This window comes from Sinohyriopsis cumingii, chromosome 6 (genome assembly GCF_028554795.1).
Source record: "Sinohyriopsis cumingii isolate HCF-2022 chromosome 6, ASM2855479v2, whole genome shotgun sequence".
NCBI classification, from domain to species: Eukaryota; Metazoa; Mollusca; class Bivalvia; order Unionida; family Unionidae; genus Sinohyriopsis; species Sinohyriopsis cumingii.
The window spans coordinates 141216144-141239733 of record NC_142966.1 but is presented as its reverse complement, the minus strand read 5'-3'; the positions used below and the strand labels follow the sequence as shown (position 1 = coordinate 141239733).

Here is a 23590-nt window from a genome sequence, read left to right as displayed (position 1 = left end):
GTATCATCTGTTACGACTTAATGATATACAACATCGTGTCATGGAAATATGACTATAATAGTTCTAGTACACATCTTCATACACAGCCTCGCTTGTCAACATAGTAAATTTCGCCACACTTTTGGCGAACACTCCTCCCCCCCCCCCCCCAATTAATTTAGGTAAGAGTGGATGTCAGGCACAGTTACACTACTGCTAATAAAGATGTGTTGTTCATCAGATTGTAGCCCTTGAAACGATAATTTTCGTTGCATGTTCCCCCAGCATACTCAGTAATTAGGCAAGTATTATAAACTTCCTTCTGCATGTGACAGAATATCACTCACAAAACATTCGTTCTGTAAGTACAATGAATTGATGTGTATTAAAACAGGCAATACGCGTTTTAATATTGTGTATTCACACAGGATATATTACAGTAAGGAACACAAGCAATGCGTTTTTTTTAGAAGAAATAATCTACCACATCAGTTTGTTTTAACAAACAAATATAGAAAGGATTCTAATCAAAGATGGCTTCACTATAAATTACTGCTTATGCTTCTTGCTGCGAATACTATTCCATATATATTGTTTTAAAATGGTACATATAATAATAATACATGAGTGCTTTTTGCACAGATTCACTTTAAACATAAAACTGTGATATTCTGGAATGATCTAACCAGTGCATTGGAAAAATATACCAATAACGCATTTCCTTGTTCACTTTAATAAGTAACTGTGTGATGGGTAGAAGCGAAGAATGGAATTAATTTTACTTTGGACAATGATAGCTAAAGGATACATAAACAGTATGCACCGTAAAAGAAAACCTGCACTTCTACCTTTGTTTAGAAATATTTCTAAAAGGATGCTACAATTGTGAGAAGGAATGAAGGAAGAAAAAAAAACAATAAATTGAAATATTTTCAAATATTTTCATATTTAGTGGCACACACAAGTAAAATATAGCGTAATAGCACTGATATGTTTGCCTATTGTTTGAAATTATTTAGATCAATGAAAATTGATAGATATCTAAAGAGTCCAGAATTATTATTTTCTTTTTACACATTCAACATATTTGTATGTATGTATGTATGTATGTATGTACGTATATGTGTGTGTGTGTGTGTTAGCATCTTGTTTTCCTCCTTCTGCTTCTAAGTCTCGTATTCCTTCCTTTATCGTAATTATGATTGATTTAATACTTAAAACACTGTAACATACATATACAGCAACCGAATGTTCTCATATATTCAGAGATATCTACATATATACATACTTACATTCTCATAGCTTGTCTTACTTTATAATCTTTTTGTGCTTCTCTTTTATTAGTCTATATTTTATTTTTATTTTTCTTCTATTTTTTTTTTTTTTCTTCTTTTGTTTGGGGCGTGGCCTTATGATAATATTTAGAACTCGTCTATGCACGTTAGTTCAAATTTTAAATTGAACTGTGTCAGTAAAATTTCGTAAATGTTATTATCTGTATGGAACAACCTATGTAATGAAACGGAATGTCAGGTATTTCGTGGCTTACTTTGCCAACCCACAGCTGTCTATGTAGGCGGAATATTTTACAAAACAAGAAATATGTAACTACCAAAATGAGAACGTACGCTTTCTTTCGGGTCACATGCATGCCTTATTATAAAAATAAACCCTTACAGGAGTCTTCATGTATAAGCACATATAGTAACTGACAAGAAGGGAGTATTGTTGTGTGGTGTTTTACGGTAAGACGAGTGGATTATCTGGTGCTGTGGCAAACCGAGTAAAACGCCTATCCCAAAGACGCTCCATTGTAAGAAATTGAACTCGCACAATTTTCGTCGAGAGTCATTCACGCTAATTGCTGAGCCACCTCGGCTCTTAGGTATAAATATTTTGAGGGAACCTTGATGGAAACTGTTCATTTAGTTCCATTCAGCCGTAACTGGATCGTCAACTACACAAATCTGACATTGGTGCTAAAGGACTGGAATGTGGGTACATTAGATTTTTTGCTTGTGTTTTGCCTATTATTTTTATGTTATTACTTTTCAGTATACTTGTCAATATTTTCCTGATCGTTTCTATAATCACCAACACCATCGTTGTTATCAGTAGTAGTAGTAGTAGCAGCAGCAGCAGTAGTAGTAGTAGTAAAATAAGTATTAGTAATTGCTGTTGTCTCCAACAAATTTTCACTGATAAATATTATCGTTTGCCTTTGGGTTGAATTTCGCAACAGTTAGCGAAGTCCTATCCTTATAAAAGTTGTTATATTCGTTATATTATTATTATTATTATTATTATTATTATTATTATTATTATTATTATTATTGCTGTTGTTATTATTATTATTATTATTATTATTATTATTATTATTATTATTTATTATGTGTGCAGAAAACAGTTTTACTACAGACACTATGCTGCCAGGAATGTGTCGCCCTTACGTATTAAATTCTCACTGAAATTAATATCTTTTTACAATACGTAGATCTGACAGGTATCTTTAAAGGTTAGTGTTATTGCGGCTTTTTTAATTCCCAGTTCACTTATTTTTAGTAACCCATACATTTAAAAAAATGCCTTTCGGTTTAGGAAGTGTTAGTGATAGAAACGTTATGTTTGGATCTAACTTTTCACTTTCATAAATATGAAAGATGTAATCTGATTGGTTAATCGAAAGATAAATAGAACATCATTTAATCATCGTTCTAGAAAGAAATAAATCATTCACCGGGGCATTTTTTATGAAAGTAAAAAAAAACGCCTAAGATTGTTATTTTCCACTTTTAAAAATGTATCCATATTTAAATAAATTAAAGTAATTGGAAGATCCATTCCCACTGTTGATGTAGCAAAGAGTTGATGCTTAAATGTCCACGAATAATATGTATAATATCGGTATAGTTTGAAAGTTTATACTCTGATATACTTATGCATACATGCGCAATGGAGTCACTAGGGTTGGTGTCACCTAATGCAGTAACTCATGGTGTCACCCCCATGGACCTCCTTCCTGCAAAAAAATGCATTTTTTTTTATAGACAGTCACTTTTGTGGCCCCCTCCCCCATGGTGCCACCCGGTGCTTTCCGCAACCCCCGCACTCCCCCGCACCTTCTTAGCGACGCTACTGTATACGCGGAGATAGAAAGGTATCTGTTTACCTAACAAAGTCATTGTAATACACATAAGCTGTATGAATGGTTTGTATGAAAAACATATTTATCATGAACCTTCTAGTGGAAACCAAAATAGTTATTTTAGGCTATTAGTATAACACTAATAATGATCATGACAAACGATGTGATGATAGTTGTGTGGTTGTTACGAAATATAGTATTATGTATTATCTGTGATTAGAGTAAATATTTTCTTCCCTAGTAAGTCACACTATTAAAACAATAGCTAAAAATCAGTATAAACGTAGTCTGTATCAGTTGATGAATAAAATTGTCATGCGTGTCAGGCCTTCCTAAAAAATTCTAGCATTTAATTATTGTACTAATCCAGTCAAGACAACGGCTAAAAGAAATATAATGCAATTTTCAATAAAATGGTAATATAACACAGAGTCACGTTACTAGATAACGAAATACCATTCATATGGATTTGTTACGAAATAAATACTATTTATAGTATTACTAAATTTATTACTTACTTTCTGTAACTTCACCTTTATGTTTGTCCCTTGTCAAATCAGAATATTTATGAACCATAGTTTGAAATAAATCTAATATATGCTATAATCAGCTCATCCACTTAAAATGTTGATAATTGTCCAACTTTTAGAAAAGCTAATGATTGTTACTGTCTTCGTGAGACAGTGACTAAAATAAATATGATGCAAAATTGTCATCAAAATCAAATGAAAGCACATAGTGTAGTATGCCTATACTAAAATAGATATGAACTGTTTAATAATTCGAGAATAACGCATATATATATATATATATATATATATATATATATATATATATATATATATATATATATATATATATATATATATATGATACGCGTTTGGTGTCGCAAAGGAAGAGGAAGATATACAGGAAAAGAAATGTCAACGTTTGATTAGTTGAATACAAATATACATGATAAAGTTATACGAATCATAATTTTCAGTTTACATGTTGATCTGAAAGACTTAAATCATGAGTTTACAGGGGGATCTTAATGATTTAAATCTTCAGTTTACATGGTGATCTGAATGACTTAAATCATGAGTTTACAGGGTGATCTGAATGACTTAGATCTTCAGTTTACAGGGTGATCTTAATGATTTAAATCTTCAGTTTACATGGTGATCTGAATGACTTAAATCTTCAGTTTACAGGGTGATCTGAATGACTTAGATCTTCAGTTTACAGGGTGACCTGAATGACTTAGATCTTCAGTTTACAGGGTGATCTGAATGACTTCAATCTTCAGTTTACAGGGTGATCTGAATGACTTAAATCATCAGTTTACAGGGTGATCTGAATGACTTAAATCTTGAGTTTACAGGGGATCTTAATGATTTAAATCTTCAGTTTACAGGGGGATCTTAATGACTTAAATCTTCAGTTTACAGGGGGATCTTAATGATTTAAATCTTCAGTTTACATAGTGATCTGAATGACTTAAATCATCAGTTTATATGGTGATCTAAATGACTTAAATCATCAGTTTACATAGTGATCTGAATGACTTAAATCATCAGTTTATATGGTGATCTAAATGACTTAAATCATCAGTTTACATGGTGATCTAAATGACTTAAATCAACAATTTACAGGGGGATCTTAATGATTTAAATCTTCAGTTTACAGGGGGATCTTAATGACTTAAATCTTCAGTTTACAGGGGGATCTTAATGATTTAAATCTTCAGTTTACATAGTGATCTGAATGACTTAAATCATCAGTTTATATGGTGATCTAAATGACTTAAATCATCAGTTTACAGGGGGATCTTAATGATTTAAATCTTCAGTTTACATGGGGATCTAAATGACTTAAATCAACAATTTACAGGGGGATCTGAATGATTTAAATCTTCAGTTTACATGGGGATCTGAATGATATAAAACATCAGTTTGCATGGGAATCAGACTGACTTAAATTATCAGTTTACATGGGAATCAGAATGATTTAGATACATTTTTATCAAGCTTGCTTCCTCTGATCAGTACTTTAATAATAATAATAATAATAATAATAATAGTGTTTTATTACTCAATAAACTGGATCCTGTTGATATTTATATGATATTCGTTACCAATATAACATTTCCTAGATTCAGCAGAACGTTGACACTTGAAATTTATCGTCGATATTTCCCTGATCTACTGAAGCATTCCAATCTCAACCTTCGCTGTTCGCAGTAATGTGTGTGTGTGTGTGTGTGTGTGTGTGTGTGTAGCCCTACGTCGGAGATTTTTTCGTTGTGTTGTAATGTGCATGCCTCTCAGAATCATTATGTAAATATATTGTTGGGATGATTCAATGTGTAAATATTGTACTGACATATCTGAGACACGTACATAAATATTCAATATCAGTTAAAGTGTGGTGTTCATAGATTAATATATGATAATACAAAAATTATGTAATATTCTGTGCTGAAATAATCTGCCTTTTATATGCTATGTTCATTGTAACTTTTCTTGAAATAATCTTTCATATACGTTATAATGGTATTTATTTTTTGTTGATGAAATGTATGGTAGTGGTGATCTTCGAACTTAAATTAGCAATCATCACTCCTTGATATAATTCTCCTGCTCGATACTGTCCTTTGTATCTTAATAGTTCAACAACAATTATGTCCCTTATGCTGCTATGACACAGCATTTAGCTAAAAATAGATTTGGGGACGAATGGAATTTCCCAATGTGCTCGTTTTTATCTATGACTCAATTATTTGCGCATAGTGGGTTCCGTGACAAGAAGTGGACGGCAGCGACTAAGAAACGGTTATTCAAGGAAAGGAAGAAGTAACAAAAACACTTGAAATGAGGGTATATATTATTATAGCTATGTAAATTAGTATGTTTATAATATTTGCTGATCGACTGACGTTGACTGATGATCTACAATTTGTCTGAAATATGTATTATATTCATAAAACCTTTACTACAACTGTTACCGCTGCTGATGACGATGGTAATGATTTAAAGTTTCTTATTTATCAAACTGAATCAACTGCTCAGCGTATGGATGTATGTATGTATGTATGTAGGTAGGTAGGTACGTACGTACGTAAGCATGTACGGATGGTATGTATGTTCAAGATGTGTACTATCTCAGATGTGGCGACATTATACGTACACAAATATCCTTACTTGCTATGCATCACGTTACATGTCTTGTTCTAATATTATTTCTAAAGTTTAAAATGATCCTAAATTGGTCATCACGTTCAATGTTTAATTGTTCACTGTTCACTAACAGTTTACTTTACTCCTATGATCTAATGATTCTATTGTAACTTCATGATAAATAATCGATTGGCAACCTTTCACCGTGATATATATATATATATATATATATATATATATATATATATATATATATATATATATATATATATATATATATATATATATATATATATATATATATATATATATATGTGTGTGTGTGTGTGTGTGTGTGTGTGTGTGTGTGTGTGTGATTTGGATTTTTAAGGTAGCTTTAAACAAAAATCAGTCACATCGCCACGATGTCTGTAGTGTGAAAGTTTGTAGTGATGACTAGCACTGGGGCATCAGGCCGACCAGTCCTAACACTAACCTCTTAATGCTGAACGCTTAGCGAGGCAGCTGCTAGTACCAATTGTATCCTTTAGTCCTTGGTATGACTCAGCCGGGGTTCGAACCCGTGACCTCCCGCATCCAAAGCTTGTGCATAAGGTAATAACTGAGCAATAAACAAAAGACAGTCATCAAATCTGGTAAAAATTATATTCGGTAAATAAGAATATGTAATATATTTTTTTAATATGATTACGCAGTATTTCCCAATATTCTTGAGAAACTCTACAGGTTAGGCTCTAAGGTGTCTTACTTGGAGAGGTTCTGAATTTTGAAGATACGTATTTCCCAGGATTTCTTCACTGGTTATAATGATTATGCATAAAGGGCCTTGTATATCTTAGTTAATGTCAAAACAACTTTTTAATGCCTTTATAATTTTTTGGGCTACAATTGACGGATGTAATTTGGGTGATAGAGTATAAAGCATGGCCTTACTGAAAGTCTAATGTCTTAATGAACAGTTCTGCTTGGCTATTTTCACTTTCTATTCTTCATGGGTAAATCGGAAACACAGAACCTGGTCACTTTCATTGTTGGCTAATGTTTTAAAAATATTTTTAACTCTCTTGTTGTAATGTTGATAGCTAGGATTGAAGGCCACCATTCTCGCCATTGTGATTGTTGCAAAAATACAATAATACAAAATATAATAATACAAACTACAAAATACAAAAAAAAAAAGAAAACAAGTATATGGAAGTTGGAGCAGTAAACTGGCGCTCATTAGTAAATATAAATGATTCGTAAAATTATCGAAATGTTGTGTAGTCATACCAAACCTTGACCTCGTAGAAACAAAAATCTTGTTACGGTTAGACGGTGCTGATGGTTCGGCTCACGTTTAATATAACACCACGAAAGAACTTCAGAATGTAATAAACAAAAATTGAAAGAATTATTTTCCTTAATTCGATATTTTCATTTTTACATGATTAGATACAGGTCTCACACTATAATTTGCTAATGACCGGATTTGGATTTGGTGCTATACAGCACAGTAACACTTTGAAAGCTATACTGCGGCAGGGCAAGTAGAAAAAAAGTATTGCACAGGGACAAGCCGCGGAAGCCTAGATCCAGGCGGATCCGATGGTGGGAATTGAACCTTTGCCCTTCTGGTCACAAGTTCGACACCTTGCCCACTGAGTCACCGCGATTTCTGATAAGCTACATCGTATTGCAATAAAAAAAAACAAAATTCTCGCTGTATCCTTAAAGCGACGATGCATGTTTATCTGTATTTTTGCCTGTATGCATGCATGTACGTACGTATTTACGTATGTTTGTATGTTTGCGTGTATGTATGTATGTATGTATGTATGTATGTATGTATACATTACACCAAGTCCTATCAGTATATTCCAACGCTGTATTATCGCGGGCCTTGTATTATCGCGGCAAACGGCATATTCCGATAAATTTGGGACATGCGCCGTCTAGTTGTCGTTTACAGATTTAAAGCTGTAGCCAGCAAGGACGAAACTATCTTACAGCACAATTTCCTCTAAAATGTCAACATTTTTGTTACAAGTTTACAATGAAAAAGAATGAACATCACTTTTTTGTAAAGTGCATGCAATTACGTTGATCATCATATATAAAAAAAATCCAGTCGAACTTGGCTTAACATCATTGGCTTTGATTACTAAATATATTCAGTGTATCATCTGATGTTTGATGATTATAGATTATATACTGATGGTGACGTACATGTCCTTTCCAGGTTAAGGTTGCAATTTGATTTTACTGCAGCCATTACGGACCAATATTTACAAAATGTTGCTTATGATCATACTTCTCGTACATAAATCAAAATATAATGACAGTTAAACTTTCTTGAAATCAGTAAACAATTCAAGAAGAATCATAATAGTTGTTATATATTTACATTTCTTTGCCCACGTCGCATTTAAAATTCATATAAAGTTAAATGATAATTGCTTTTAATTTGTGATGTTGTTATTCGTGGATTTACTCTTGAATTACTTTTGTGTGTTCGATTTTATCACTGCATCCTTTCGTTTACTATGGAAATATTATTCCAGTACAAGCGTGGACATTTATTCTCAAAGGGTGTTTGTATTTCGTGTTTATTATAATACCTGCGTGCTACCATACGTAAGTTAGGCAAATACCGCGATAATATAGAGTTGCTCCCCGTGGTACGTTAATCTGGGTCAGCCACCATATGCTGTTTTATTTACATTTAAGCGCTTCGATTGACAATTATTTTTTTTATAAGAATAGACAGAGGGAAAGTCATTGAAACTTTACAAATTACAAGTAAGCAGCAATAGCAAAACAGTTTTATTTCGTACCGATAAGAACATTAACTACCACCATAATACAGAGTCCATGCTAATTGTGAAAATTACCTTTAACGTCTTCTTTCTTCAGATTCAGTTCCAAAGGATGATGGATGCTTCATCTGACAGCACGAGTCAGAAATATTGTTCCGTTTCCATGGATACCTCAAGCTCCAATGACAATGTGATAACTCTTCCTAGAAATTCCTCACATGGATATTCAGTCATGACTAGACCTAGTCGTGGAGAGGATGTGTGTTGTCTTTCCCAGAATTCATCTTACCGGGAAACCAAGGACGTACCTCTCTATTGTCTGTGTCAAAAACTGTTAAATATTGTGTCAGCTGAAAGCTCCGATAACAAGCAAGAACAGTTTCAAACATCACTAGTACCTGAAGATGTATCTGACCTTGACCGCGAGTGCCAAGTGTTTTCTCAAGATGAAGATGGGGACACGTTGTTACATATTGCAATAATACAACAGCGTGAAGACTATGCTTTGTTATTCATAGAACTGTGTTCCGACCCACGTCTCCTGGATATTCAGAACAATTTGTTCCAGACGGCACTCCTTTTGGCGGTTCTAACTTGTTGAGAAGGGAGCCTCGTTGACTTACCAAGATCGCAGGGGGGACACAACTCTTCATGCAGCGTGCAGAAGGGGGAACCTTGCAGTTGTGAAAGTATTGGCAGAATCAGTGACATTTAAGCTGAGTCTAGAAATCAGAAACTGCGATGGCCTCACTTGTCTCCATCTCGCCGTTAGGAGTAGAAACCTCAGCCTCCTTCAGTTTCTTCTGGAAAAGAATACTGACGTGAATGCCAAGGAGCTAAAGACTGGAATTACAGTGCTTCACTGGGCGGCAGAAAATGGAAACGTTGACGTTCTGAAATTCTTGTTCACCTGTTCAGATGTTGATGTGAACGCTGTGACATATGACAGCAAAACAGCTTTGGAGTTAGCACGAGGGAACGGGTTTGCGGATGTTGTCATGGATTTGTTATACAAAGGGGCCAATGAAAAGTCGGATTCTGATGATGTCAGTGAATTTGACTGGGATGAAGAATAAACCAAGACCAGACACAGACTATACTGTGACCTCGTGTACATTTTGTTGGAGAATATAAATACTGATATTTTCTTTAAAGTTTCTTCGGACAATGTTTGCATTTGGTATATTCATGGGGGTGAAATGACATGATTTGTTTCTGGTCGTCAGTGGTAGATAATAATTTTAATACATTTATTTTGACATCGTGACGTTTCTCGTTTTCTTTCTGTATTCGAGTCACGCGAGACTCGTGCAAAAATCTCTCATTATCGGTCATGACATTGTTTAAAAGACATATCACCTTGAAGGATAGTTGTTTCAAATAAAGTCTCCTAATATAGACGTAATTGCTTGCATCACAGTTTTAAAGATATTGAACAAATAAGACTACATTTCAGATCGATGAAATGGATGTCGCAAATGAAGAAGTCCTGTCAGGTAGTACAAAATTAGTTTCATGTCAACATATTAAAATGTAATGCGTAAACCGTTCAGACAAGGCAAAAAAAACCCCTCCTCTGCGAAGAAAATAATGACAATGACAGCACATGGTACTTGAGTACTTGATGTACGTGTTAGGAACGTTTTAATGTTCAGAGAGATGACGTTCAAATGGTTATAATTGGTTTCCAGGTGAAAATTTAATTTATAATAATTTTGTTTCCAACCGTAGTAGTAGTAGTAGTAGTAGTAGAAGTTGTAAGGCAATGTGTTTAAAACCTCAAGATTACATTTCTAATATACTTCTAACAAAAACATTAAAATAAGTCAAACTCATTATTATTTAAATTATCTACAAATAAATATAATCAAACCGAACGTTAAGTAAAACAAATTAAAGATTTGTTTCAGACTTTTCTTTCGGACACATGCACATTATTTACGTTAGACATAAAATTAATGGGAAAACATCGACAAAGGAATGAATATGTCTGATGTAAAGGTAAAGTTTTACCTCTTGTGTAATACTTTTCATTTGTGTTATGTAATGTATTTTTTGTGTCCTATACACGTGTCGCTTTTCATTTGTAGTATGTAATGTATTTTATTTTGTCCTATACACGTGTCACTGTTTATTTGTAGTATGTAATGTATTTTATTGTGTCCTGTACACGTGTCGCTTTTCATTTGTAGTATGCAATGTATTTTATTTTGTCCTATACACGTGTCACTGTTTATTTGTGTTATGTAATGTATTTTATTGGGTCCTATACACGTGTCACTATTTATATGTGTTATATAATGTATTTTATTGTGTCCTATACACGTGTCACTATTTAATTGTGTTATGTAATGTATTTTATTGTATCCTATACACGTGTCACTTTTCATTTGTGTTGTGCAATGCATTTTATTGTATAATATACACATGCCACTATTTGTATTATGTAATGTATTTTATTGTGTCCTATACACGTGTCACTATTTATTTGTGTTATGTAATGTATTTTATTGTGTCCTATATACGTGTCACTATTTATTTGTGTTATGTAATGTATTTTATTGTGTCCTATACACGTGTCACTATTTATTTGTGTTATGTAATGTATTTTATTGTGTCCTATACACGTGTCACTATTTATTTGTGTTATATAATGTATTTGATTGTATCCTATACATGTGTCACTTTTTATTTGTGTTGTATAATGCATTTTATTGTATAATATACACATGCCACTATTTGTATTATGTAATGTATTTTATTGTGTCCTATACACGTGTCACTATTTATTTGTGTTATACAATGTATTTTATTGTGTCCTATACATGTGTCACTATTTGTTTGTGTTATATAATGTATTTTATTGTGTCCTATAAACGTGTCACTATTTATTTGTGTTATGTAATGTATTTTATTGTATCCTATACACGTGTCACTTTTCATTTGTGTTCTGTGTTGTATTTTAATGTATCGTATACACATGCCACTTCAATCCACTTACTTCTACCACGCTAAGTGATAATGGAATGTTTCCATAGACATAGGAAATATAAATAATTTCATGTCTAACGGTTTGTCATGTTGAAAACAAAAATAGTTTCGTAAGTATATAAGTACATGGACTATGAAAATGATTTATTTACAACTGTCTTGTGTGTTTTTTTAATTCGGAGTGATGAGAAAGTATTTCATATTTGTGTTAATTAATGAGTCTTATTTCATACAATTTTAGAAAGATTGTCTCATAAAATGTGGGTTTATTTAATGTAAACAGTCCAACGTTTTATTTTCAGAAATTTGTTGCAATCTTAAAGCTTATTACCGTGCAGATACACATAGATTATTAAATGAATTACAAACATTACAAAAAATAAAAATATAAAATCGGTAACTGAGTCTTACATACATATGTATAAAAAGTATAAAACCAAATGTAAGAGATGTTAACAGGACGAGGAAAAAAAGGGTCAAAATACACAAAGGAATCTCGATTATACCTAAAATGTATGCATAATAATTATTAATACAAAATAAACTTTTGTAATCAGTACATTTAACCAGTCTATCTCTGAGATTTCTCTATGATAATTATTTCGTCTTGTGTGCAAAGTTATGTATCGCTTCCTTTTACCAGGATAAATCAATGCTGAGTAGTGGGTTCGAGGGTACATGGGAAAGCCTGCCAGTAGCTTCTCGTGGGTCGGTGGTTCTTCCTTGGGTTTTCCAGGGTTCTTCCTCCACCAGTTATACTGGCCGCCATGTATAGCCTATCTTGTGCTGAAAATATGTCGTTAACTCCTACAACAACAAGAACAACAATACTGAGTATGTCATGAAAACTTGATGTCAATCAAAACGTTTTCATGAGAAGACCAGGCACCTTGCTCTACGCCGTCATTGTGTGGATCATTTATCACTCTGCTAGAAGATTGGTGTTGTGGTGGGGATGGGTGGGTTGTATCTACAGGTAATACAGTGGATATTCGTGAAACTGATTCTTCAGACTATATGTAGTTAAATGACTGAATGAGAAAAGAGATAAATAATGTTTACTTGTTATCAAAACTCCAGGCAGTTGATGTAAATAATATTTGTTTATAGGAAAGAGTCCACACACCGTGGTGTAAACAATATATGTTTATAGGAAAGAGTCCAACACCGTGGTGTAAATAATATATGTTTATAGGAGAGAGTACACACACCGTGGTGTAAATTATTTGCCTTTGTTGTTCTTATTTTTCTTTTGTATGTCTTTTTATGTTACTGGAGTTTCTGTGCTGGGTGTTTCAAGACTGTTCATATTTCGAAGCCGTGTCGGTGCCATCGATCTAGAGCAGGGGTGTGCTAACTACGCCCCGCGGGCCGCATGCGGCCCGCCAAGGGCTTTCATGCACCCCGCCAAGGGTTTTCATGCGGTCTAGGAACAAGTCATCATTCGCACTGACTGTTTATGTTACTCTGGTTATCAAATAAATGTGCTTCTTTTGAAGTTTAAGTTTTCAAATATTAACAAGATATTAACAACTGAAAATTAATTAGATGTTATTTAGAAAAATCTTTTGTTTTTGCTATTTGTAATATTAATTATATTACTTAATGAACTATGCGGCCCGCGACAAGGTGTAAATCTGTGTATGCGGCACTTGCACTGGAAAGTTTCCACACCTCTGATCTAGAGTAACATTCCGAAAAACTCTTCAAAGACATGTTCGTTTAATAAAACAAAATAAACCCCATCATACATATATTGACATATGGTATGAATGTTTTAATTATCCCCCTACAATGATTCGTTCGACAAGGTTGATAAACTTTTTATGTTTTCGTTTTCGTTTTGTTTTTTGTGGGTTTTTTCCATGTGGAATCTTTTCCAATTAAAGAATGCTAGCATTTGTTAAAAGTATTTGTAAAGGTTTTCTTAGCACGTAAATTAATTGTGACAATACATCGTATTTCTTTAATTTCTTTACTTATAAAGTAATACATATATTAAGCCAATATTTGAGCAATATTACAGAATATTGCACATGTCTTTGTAATGAAAATCAGACATGCTCAGAACTGGATAACATCAGATGAAATGATATTTTTAAACCATACAAAATCATCGAAGAAGCTAGTTCCTGGAACATAGTTTTGAACGTGTAGAAATTACGATACCTGGAAAACACGCAAAGAAGCATGGATTTTCAGAACTACTGCCAGTTGACTGAATTTCAGCTAAAATTAGCTTTATACATTGATTAACCTCATACTATATCATATTTTCCTCCAGGATGTTAGTTTTGCATGATAAATGATAGCATTATATTATATATTTCATAATGAGATACTGAAATATATCAGTGAGAGAAAAATTATATCGCCACAGTGGATTTAGCACACTAGTGACAAAGTGGCGATATCACTTTTGTAACTACTATCCTTTCCCATTAGGAAACATATTTGCCCTTACCGATTTGTATTCACAACTGCATTTCCATATAACGCAAACAAAAGACCCAGCCGGGAGTTGCCAATCTCTGTTATATATGTCACTGACAAAAGCAGCAAACAAAAAAACAACAACCTAAAGACAGCAGCAAACAGCGTGTTGACAGATTATCACCAAATTCCCAAAGGCTTAATTGCAGGTATAGAAAGCAGCGATATGTTGTGATATTTGGAGTTAGAGAGAAGAAGAAAAAAAGAATGTAAGCTGGATGAGAACCTTGAACTTAAATTTGTTAAGCGTTTTTAATTTATATTGTTTGACGTCTTTTCTTAATGATTATGTTCTGTACTTATGTATTTTGTACTTGACCTTGTCAAAAACCAATGTTATGGTGTACATGGCCATTAACATTTATTTTGTAAACAACATAATAAATAGAGAATATTTATATATTTATGTGGATTGAATATTTAAAGCAAAATTAATGGCAAACATATGCATTTGAATCTGAGTCTAGGACGTTCAGTTTTTCACTTGGAAATTCCTAAACATTTTGACAGCTGTGAATGTTATCTTAGAGGAGACTGACCTATATTCTGGCTTAATTATTGTTTCCTTGCTGTAAGTTATTTTTTTAGTTTCACTTTGTATTTCTAGTTAAATAAATTATTTGTTTTTAGTTCTCGCTCTTTTCGATTGCTTAGTTTAAGACCATATATTAGTAAAACATAATGTAACCTAGAAGGACAGGAATTGTTACAAATGATACGTGTACAATTTCAGTGGGCCACTATTACTCTGGGAGAGTAGCCGAGTGGTCTAAAGCGATCACCATTACGGATCATTGCCATCTCACCTCGGCTCGGCCAATATGTTTATGTGAGAAAGCTTCCCAGTGGCTCTGTGGTCCTTTCTGGTGTTTTCCCGGGTTCTTCCTCCACCATTTATACTGGCCGCCATGTTTAGCCTGAAAAATGGCGCTAAACCCTACTACAACAACAACAACAACAACACTATTACATGATACCACTGATACAAAGTTACAATAAGGCCAAAGTTATAGAATCCTTCATATGCAAAGGTGTAGGATAGGAAAATTCCATCCGAGGGTCAGAACTTTGCGTCACGAGGATTTGTCGAGTGTCTTACGCAACATTTTTTTCCCCAAGGCTTAAGTTACACTTAAGGATTACGAAGGATTCTTTTTCTCACATTTCTGAACGAAAAACTAGAGTCGGAATCAAAATTATGTATTGTGAATACTGATGTATCTTTCACACAGTAAAACACCCACTGGAAATGTCATTACCTTAATACGTAGAGTGAGAAGTTGAGTTTACACAGAATAATTCAGTGTAACCTTTAAATGTTGTTTAAACACATTTTAGCTTTCAAAGAATAGTGGTTAAAGCAGCTATGGTAACCGCAATACACAGCGTCTGAGTTGTGTCTGCAACTGTCCTGCGCAATGATACAAATGTACACAGATCAAAAATAAGTCCACGGTAAATCATAAGAATGATCAAGACAGACAACAAACAATCAAATAATCATTGATTCAGCTTGGATCTAGAAATGATAAACCCTTCATAAAAAACAATATTAATAATTGAGACAACAGCTTTTTTAAACTCGAAATTGGATTTTAAAAAGCTACACATGTGGCTAGGTCTTTCAGTGCCAAACAGTCTGTATAGCCTATCAAATGGCGTGAAACCTACGAAAAACAACCTCTTTTGAGGGACACATAACTTCAACCATTTCTTGTTTTAGTAGGTAAAGGTGTTAAATTAATTATTGTTAAAAAAAAAATATTGGAAACTATGGAAATCTGGAACTTTTTGCTACTCTGTTTACACGTACAGTCGAAGGTCAAAATAGTTCACGAGTCAGGATAAAGGTCACGTACTAGGTGGGATAAAACTAGTCTTCCCCCACGTTCTACCCAAGACAACATGATCATGCACACACAGGAATGTGAGAAGAGAGAGAAATACTGTCGATTTCATTGTTTGATGGCTCACATCTAAGAAATCTATTTGATACTTTGTTTTGGTTTCTTGTTTAATGAGAGTTGGGGGGGGGGGGTAAAAGCAAGCTTAGGGTCAATAACTATAGAACATAAAGATAAAATGATCTTAAACAAATATAAATAACTACAACTGTTTCAATCACCTCTCGATGGTATCAACTATTCCCCACTCGTTTCTACGTATTCGTCATTGATCGAATGGCCTCACTTTCACTGTTCGTTGATCAAATGGCCTCGTTTTCGCTTTTCGTTATGCAATATTGTAACACTCTATAATTTTCACATTTAAATTCCATGCGTCCCTTTAATTTATTCAATCAATCGGAATGAAAATAGAAGCTGCAAAAATGAAGCAAATTAGCAATTTCCACAAAGACTGTGAATAACTACAATAGCTGTAAAACTATAAAACTATAAAAATTATTAAAAAAACATTTCGGTCACACTATGCTGGGATGTGATGAGTTTACTCCCAAAATACAGTTGCCTGTAGTCGATCTTAAATCATTTGGAAATGTGAGAATGTGTATTTGTATGTGGTATGTACAAGATTCACGCCGTATCTTTAATATTACAGTTGTTGTACAAATGTTCATATTCATATATAATAAGCCAAAGGGTCTCTTTACAAAGAAAATCCAACCCTGGCGTGAATCCTGCTAGAATTCACTTGTTTTCCCCTGCTTCCAAGAATTTCTCAACAACAACCGTTGTCTACTGGAAATTCCAACGCACCCAGACTATAAATAATTCGTCCAGACTATAAATAATTTCCACTAGTCAATACATGACCAGAAATATCACAACTTCACAATTGCATGGCGGCCTCACAAATGCATGGTTTCTCCTCATTACATTTCCGTAACGAGACGCCAGTACTTCACGCCGTGGAAATATAAATAAAAACTCAAACGCCAAATACAAGAAACTATTTTCCCCAATCTAATCCCAGGTCAGTTAAATCATTATTTTAAGCCTCATTTTGCATGTAATTCTACAACATAATTACTATCACAGCAACAACAAAAGGCGTCTGGAGATAAGGGAACACTCACTTTCGATTATTCCATTGATCAAATTAGTTATCAGTTCCGATAGTTAATAGAGTTTAATTATAACTACTTGGCTAAAGGCCCACCTTTGTGGCTCTGACCTGAACTCACCACAAAACTATGCCATGACATCACGAAATCTCATCAACACTGCACTCTGTGACGTTTGCTTCTAGCCAACGGCTGATTACTCGGGCTGAGGAATATTTCCCCAACAAACAAATAATCACAAAATGGTAATAATTTCCTAAAATAGACAAGTATATATAAATGGTGCATAACCTATATATATATATATATATATATATATATATATATATATATATATATATATATATATATATATATATATATATATATATATATATATATATATATATATATATATATATATATATATATATATATATATATATGTGTGTGTGTGTGTGTGTGTGTGTCAGTGCTGAGAAACAAATGTAGAGAACATATAATACAATTAATTGTGTCATATGTCCATATATATATAGAGAGAGACAGACAGACAGACAGACGGACAGACAGACCAGTGTAGCGTATTGCACGCGGCAACTGTCAAACAAAACTTACAGTGAACCACTGACCAATCCAATCATCAACTTGCTTTAAATCTTAACGTAATGACGTCTGTATTGGAAGCGTTTACAAGGCTGGACAAAGGCGAATGTAGTTTTCACTCTGTAATATATACAATCTTAAAACACTGAAGCTTTGATAACACGGATCCTGATCCGTGCCATTGAGATATTCTGTGAAATGATCAATATATGCTTAAAAGTCCTTCGTCTTTGTTTGAAAATTTTTTGAAAATAAAAAATGCAAAATTTAAAGTATATATTTGCAAACGATTCGCGGAGCAGATTCCACAGTTGAGGGTTAATTAGAAAAGATGTCAGCTGAAAGAGTATACGAAAAGTCGAATCTCAAGAGAGTTCGACCCTTTCAAAATAAAAAGAACCAGACAGAATATATGTCACTAAAATATTAAAATATCACTTTTTAACCCCTTCCATTTTCTAAGAACATATGCCAATGGAATTAATTTTATCTTCATTTTCCCCTCTAAAGTAATGTTGCAGATAATCAAAACAAAAGCTACATAGATCAATGAAAAGCTTGGCCGATAGCGTTAGTCACAACGGATGTTGAATAGATTAATAAAAAGCTTGGCCGATAGCGTTAGTCAAAACAGATGTTGAATAGATTAATAAAAAGCTTGGCCGATAGCGTTAGTCACAACAGATGTTGAATAGATTAATAAAAAGCTTGGCCGATAGCGTTAGTCACAACAGATATTAAATAGATCAATGAAAAGCTTGGCCGATAGCGTTAGTCACAACAGATGTTGAATAGATTAATAAAAAGCTTGGCCGATAGCGTTAGTCAAAACGGATATTAAATAGACCAATGAAAAGCTTGGCCGATAGCGTTAGTCAAAACAGATGTTGAATAGATTAATAAAAAGCTTGGCCGATAGCGTTAGTCACAACAGATATTAAATAGATCAATGAAAAGCTTGGCCGATAGCGTTAGTCACAACAGATATTAAATAGATCAATAAGTAGTAAAGTTTATATGAAAATTGTCCTAAATGATCAAATAAAACTAAACAATATGAAAGCAATTGGTTGCTATTACCTTTTTGTTTTTGTTTAGAATATAAATAAACAAGCATATTTCTATAATCACAACCTTTTAGTACTACTACAATGCTTCCGCTTTGCTAAGAAGCCACAGTGGCACAGCAGTTTGCATGCAGGTCTCACCATCAGATTTGCCAGAAACAACTCCTGTAATGTGTTCTGTGGCAAGGCTCTTTGGTCGAATTGCATCGGCCCTAACCAACCTATTTGTGTTGCTGTACCTTAAAACAACAAACAAGTCAAAATTGTTTGTATGGTGGGCAGATACTAGATTAACGAATACATATTGTTCCTTCGAACAGTTTTAAACTGAATGACTTTGCAATTGCTTTGATTTTGTTTATTTTTAATGTAGACGAATTTCGAAATATCAGTTACGTAAATCTTTTATATTTTGTGGCATTACCAGTGGCTTGGGTAGCTGGTAAGCAAGTCAAATGCCTAGATACAAGATTAGAAACAAGAAAAGACTATATTCCACAAGGTAAAACAAAAGCAGATGGAAATCATGCACGCACAAAATAAAGTGAGAAAAACACAAACAAAAACATAATGCTTTAATAAGTGCAGATTTTGGAGAGACCTCGTCAGAAACTGGACGACTGAAAAGAAAACAACAGAAAAACTTCAACGAATACATTGTAAAAAGCAAACTAATATTTAAGTCTTAAACAAACTCTCCACCCACCGACACCCACTCCCCTCTCCACCCACCGACCCCGACTCCCCTCTCCACCCACCGACCTCGACTCCCCTCCATATACTGGCATTCTCTGCTGACTGGTAACATATTTTTAGTGATAATTTGAACATTTGTTTACTCCTTAATCCTTCTAGAAGTGGCTACAAAGCGTGATCTCAACTGCGTCCGATTTACTATTTAAACCTCCTTAAACTGGCTACAGTGTTTAGTCCCAACTGTGTCAGATTTACTATTTTAAGAACCTCCGAAAAGTAGTTACATTGTATAATCCCTGCTGTATACTCAACCTCTTGCGTCTGGTTTATTAAAACTTCATAAAAGTGGTTACATAATGTGGTCCCAACTGTATCAGGTTTACTAAGGTTTTATAGTCATTTCTTAGTTTTGTTGTCAAATATTAAAATATGAGACGATCATAAGGTTTGAGGTATGATTGAAGAAACTTCAAAGTCAAATAGGGGATATAACTCAGCGAAATTTTGACACGGAATGTATAAACCAATTATCTCCCCAGTATTCGTTATATTATTTTTTACGCTTCTAAATCAAATTGGATTCAAACCCATGATTTTCCGAAAAGATCTTGAATGATAGCAGTCGTCAAGTACATGTAGACGCATGTAAGGCAGGACATTTAGAGGGAGGAACGTAAGTAATAATATATATATGCTCAACAGAACAAAATACTAATACTACTTTTAAACTGTCTTTCCACATTTTCCATTTCTAATAATATCGATCACTGCCATCTCATCTCTGTCCGCGTGGGTTTGAGTCTCGGTATCGGTTCATGTAGGTGCATGAGAAAGATGCCAGTATCTTCCCGACTCAGACTGCCCGTCGCATCTGACAACAGAATCCACAAAGGAAATATTCAGCAACCTGTGTTGTATTTGTCTTTTTTTACATCGTTGGAGCCTTCGGTGGGGAAGCAGGAACATTCAAACATTCAAAGTCCGCGTAGATGTTACACGGAACTTTCATCTTTAGTTATAGTGCAGTAAATTTGAGAATATTTTTGCCTGGTTGTGGTATTATTGTCCGCTGTGGGGTTTCACTGATCCCACCGAAATAAAAGTCATCTTCGTCAAGCAGTTGTTAGATGTGACGTCTGCATGGATATCTCTTATACTGGTCCTTGCTGTTTTTGGATCAGCAACCGGGAAAGATTCTTTATCCAAATAGGGGCCATTCATTTAGTATGTACGCAAAAATCTAGCAAAGCTTGATCCCCTCCCCCCCACACATATATACTTTTTTACACATCCCACCTGCGTACGTAAGCTTGACGCACAACTCCCCGAATTCTATAGAACGGCTCATATTTAATCCACGCAGAAACCATAAAGGATTAATAATATTAACGTGTTTAATAAAACGGATAGTCCACAGACGTTGAATGTCTGGCTGCATCAAAGAAATACACTGCTTAACTTTAAACAATTTGTCTAGTGCCCGCTAAATTTCAAACGCAGGTTACGTATTAGACAAATTATTATCGAGGTTTCACCACCCCACCCACGCACCCCTTTTCCTATGCGTACGTACATTATCAGTAGACACACCTCCCTAAGGCAAGCGTATGCATTTGGGTAACCCCTCCCCCTCCATGCGTACATACTAAATGGCCGGCCCCATATAACGCGATAGCGATTTTGAGACAATCTTATCATTCATCGATAACAAATAAATCTGGGCTTGTTCACACTGTTCATGTGGGGATAGTGCAACCTGATAAAAGTCTGTATCCCACTTAAACCCTCTATCAGCGATACCTGGGTTAGGTACGGTCTTAATAACCTGCAGAGGAGATCTATATCAACAAAATTAAGTTCACCAGGTGCAACCTGTATTTTCGATGCTGGTCTTGATTATCACTCGCTGGATATAATGCTGACAAAATCACCCTTTCAAAACGTCAGTTGTCAGAATTATTTACATTTTCACCGACCGTGGCAGAATCCACTTTAATGTTGGAATATTACTTGATCCACGAAAGGGTTGATATATGTAGCACACAAGAGTATATCCTGATCTTGCACTGGCTTATTTTTTCCAACGTTTCGAGAATGTTTTCAATTACTTTGTAGATTTCGTCATCATTTCATCTTCCTCATTCCAATGACGGTTTTGTACATCCTCAAACACTCTTAATAGTGCAAGTATATCAGCTTTTCTTTCACCTCTTGGTATTCGTATATTACACTACTGTGGTATTCGTATATTACACTAACGTGGTATTCGTATATTACACTAACGTGGTATTCGTATATTACACTAACGTGGTATTCGTATATTACACTAACGTGGTATTCGTATATTACACTAACGTGGTATTCGTATATTACACTAATGTGGCATTCGTATATTACACTAACGTGGTATTCGTATATTACACTAACGTGGCATTCGTACATTACACTAACGTGGTATTCGTATATTACACTAATGTGGCATTCGTATATTACACTAACGTGGTATTCGTATATTACACTAACGTGGTATTCGTATATTACACTACCGTGGTATTCGTATATTACACTAACGTGGTATTCGTATATTACACTAACGTGGTATTCGTATATTACACTAATGTGGTATTCGTATATTACACTAATGTGGTATTCGTATATTACACTAACGTGGTATTCGTATATTACATTACCGTGGTATTCGTATATTACACTAATGTGGCATTCGTATATTACACTAATGTGACATTCGTATATTACACTAGCGTGGTATTCGTATATTACACTACCGTGGTATTCGTATATTACACTAACGTGGTATTCGTATATTACACTAATGTGGCATTCGTATATTACACTACCGTGGTATTCGTATATTACATTACCGTGGTATTCGTATATTACACTAATGTGGCATTCGTATATTACACTACCGTGGTATTCGTATATTACACTAACGTGGTATTCGTATATTACACTAACGTGGTATTCGTATATTACACTAACGTGGTATTCGTATATTACACTAACGTGGTATTCGTATATTACACTAATGTGGCATTCGTATATTACACTAACGTGGTATTCGTATATTACACTAACGTGGTATTCGTACATTACACTAACGTGGTATTCGTATATTACACTAATGTGGCATTCGTATATTACACTAACGTGGTATTCGTATATTACACTAACGTGGTATTCGTATATTACACTACCGTGGTATTCGTATATTACACTAAGGTGGTATTCGTATATTACACTAACGTGGTATTCGTATATTACACTAATGTGGTATTCGTATATTACACTAACGTGGTATTCGTATATTACATTACCGTGGTATTCGTATATTACACTAATGTGGCATTCGTATATTACACTAACGTGATATTCGTATATTACACTAACGTGGTATTCGTATATTACAATAACGTGGTATTCGTATATTACACTAACGTGGTATTCGTATATTACACTAATGTGGCATTCGTATATTACACTAACGTGGTATTCGTATATTACACTAACGTGGTATTCGTATATTACACTAACGTGGTATTCGTATATTACACTAACGTGGTATTCGTATATTACACTAATGTGGCATTCGTATATTACACTAACGTGGTATTCGTATATTACACTAA

General features: G+C 34.1%; 1 protein-coding gene across 3 annotated transcripts; it reads left to right on the top strand.

Moving 5' to 3' along the window:
• The first annotated feature begins 1834 nt into the window (after positions 1-1834).
• LOC149798136 (uncharacterized) lies at positions 1835-10350 on the top strand. Of its 3 annotated transcripts, none has more exons than XM_089963239.1 (2): positions 1835-1973; positions 9181-10350. In XM_089963239.1, the coding sequence occupies exons 1-2, from the start codon at positions 1890-1892 to the stop codon at positions 9682-9684; spliced, it is 588 nt and encodes a 195-aa protein (XP_089819365.1). In that variant the 5' UTR covers positions 1835-1889; the 3' UTR covers positions 9685-10350. The 3 variants fall into 3 exon arrangements, with proteins under 3 accessions (XP_089819365.1, XP_089819367.1, XP_089819366.1); XM_089963241.1 differs by lacking the exon at positions 1835-1973 and adding an exon at positions 5892-5985; XM_089963240.1 differs by lacking the exon at positions 1835-1973 and adding an exon at positions 6040-6130.
• The last annotated feature ends 13240 nt before the right edge of the window (positions 10351-23590 follow it).

Bases quoted from the DNA above. Each gene is read 5' to 3' on its own strand.
- LOC149798136 (XM_089963239.1), top strand. From the start codon at position 1,890: ATGGAAACTGTTCATTTAGTTCCATTCAGCCGTAACTGGATCGTCAAC. The intron at 1,974-9,180 runs GTGGGTACATTA...TTCTTTCTTCAG, and splicing joins TGGTGCTAAAGGACTGGAAT to ATTCAGTTCCAAAGGATGAT.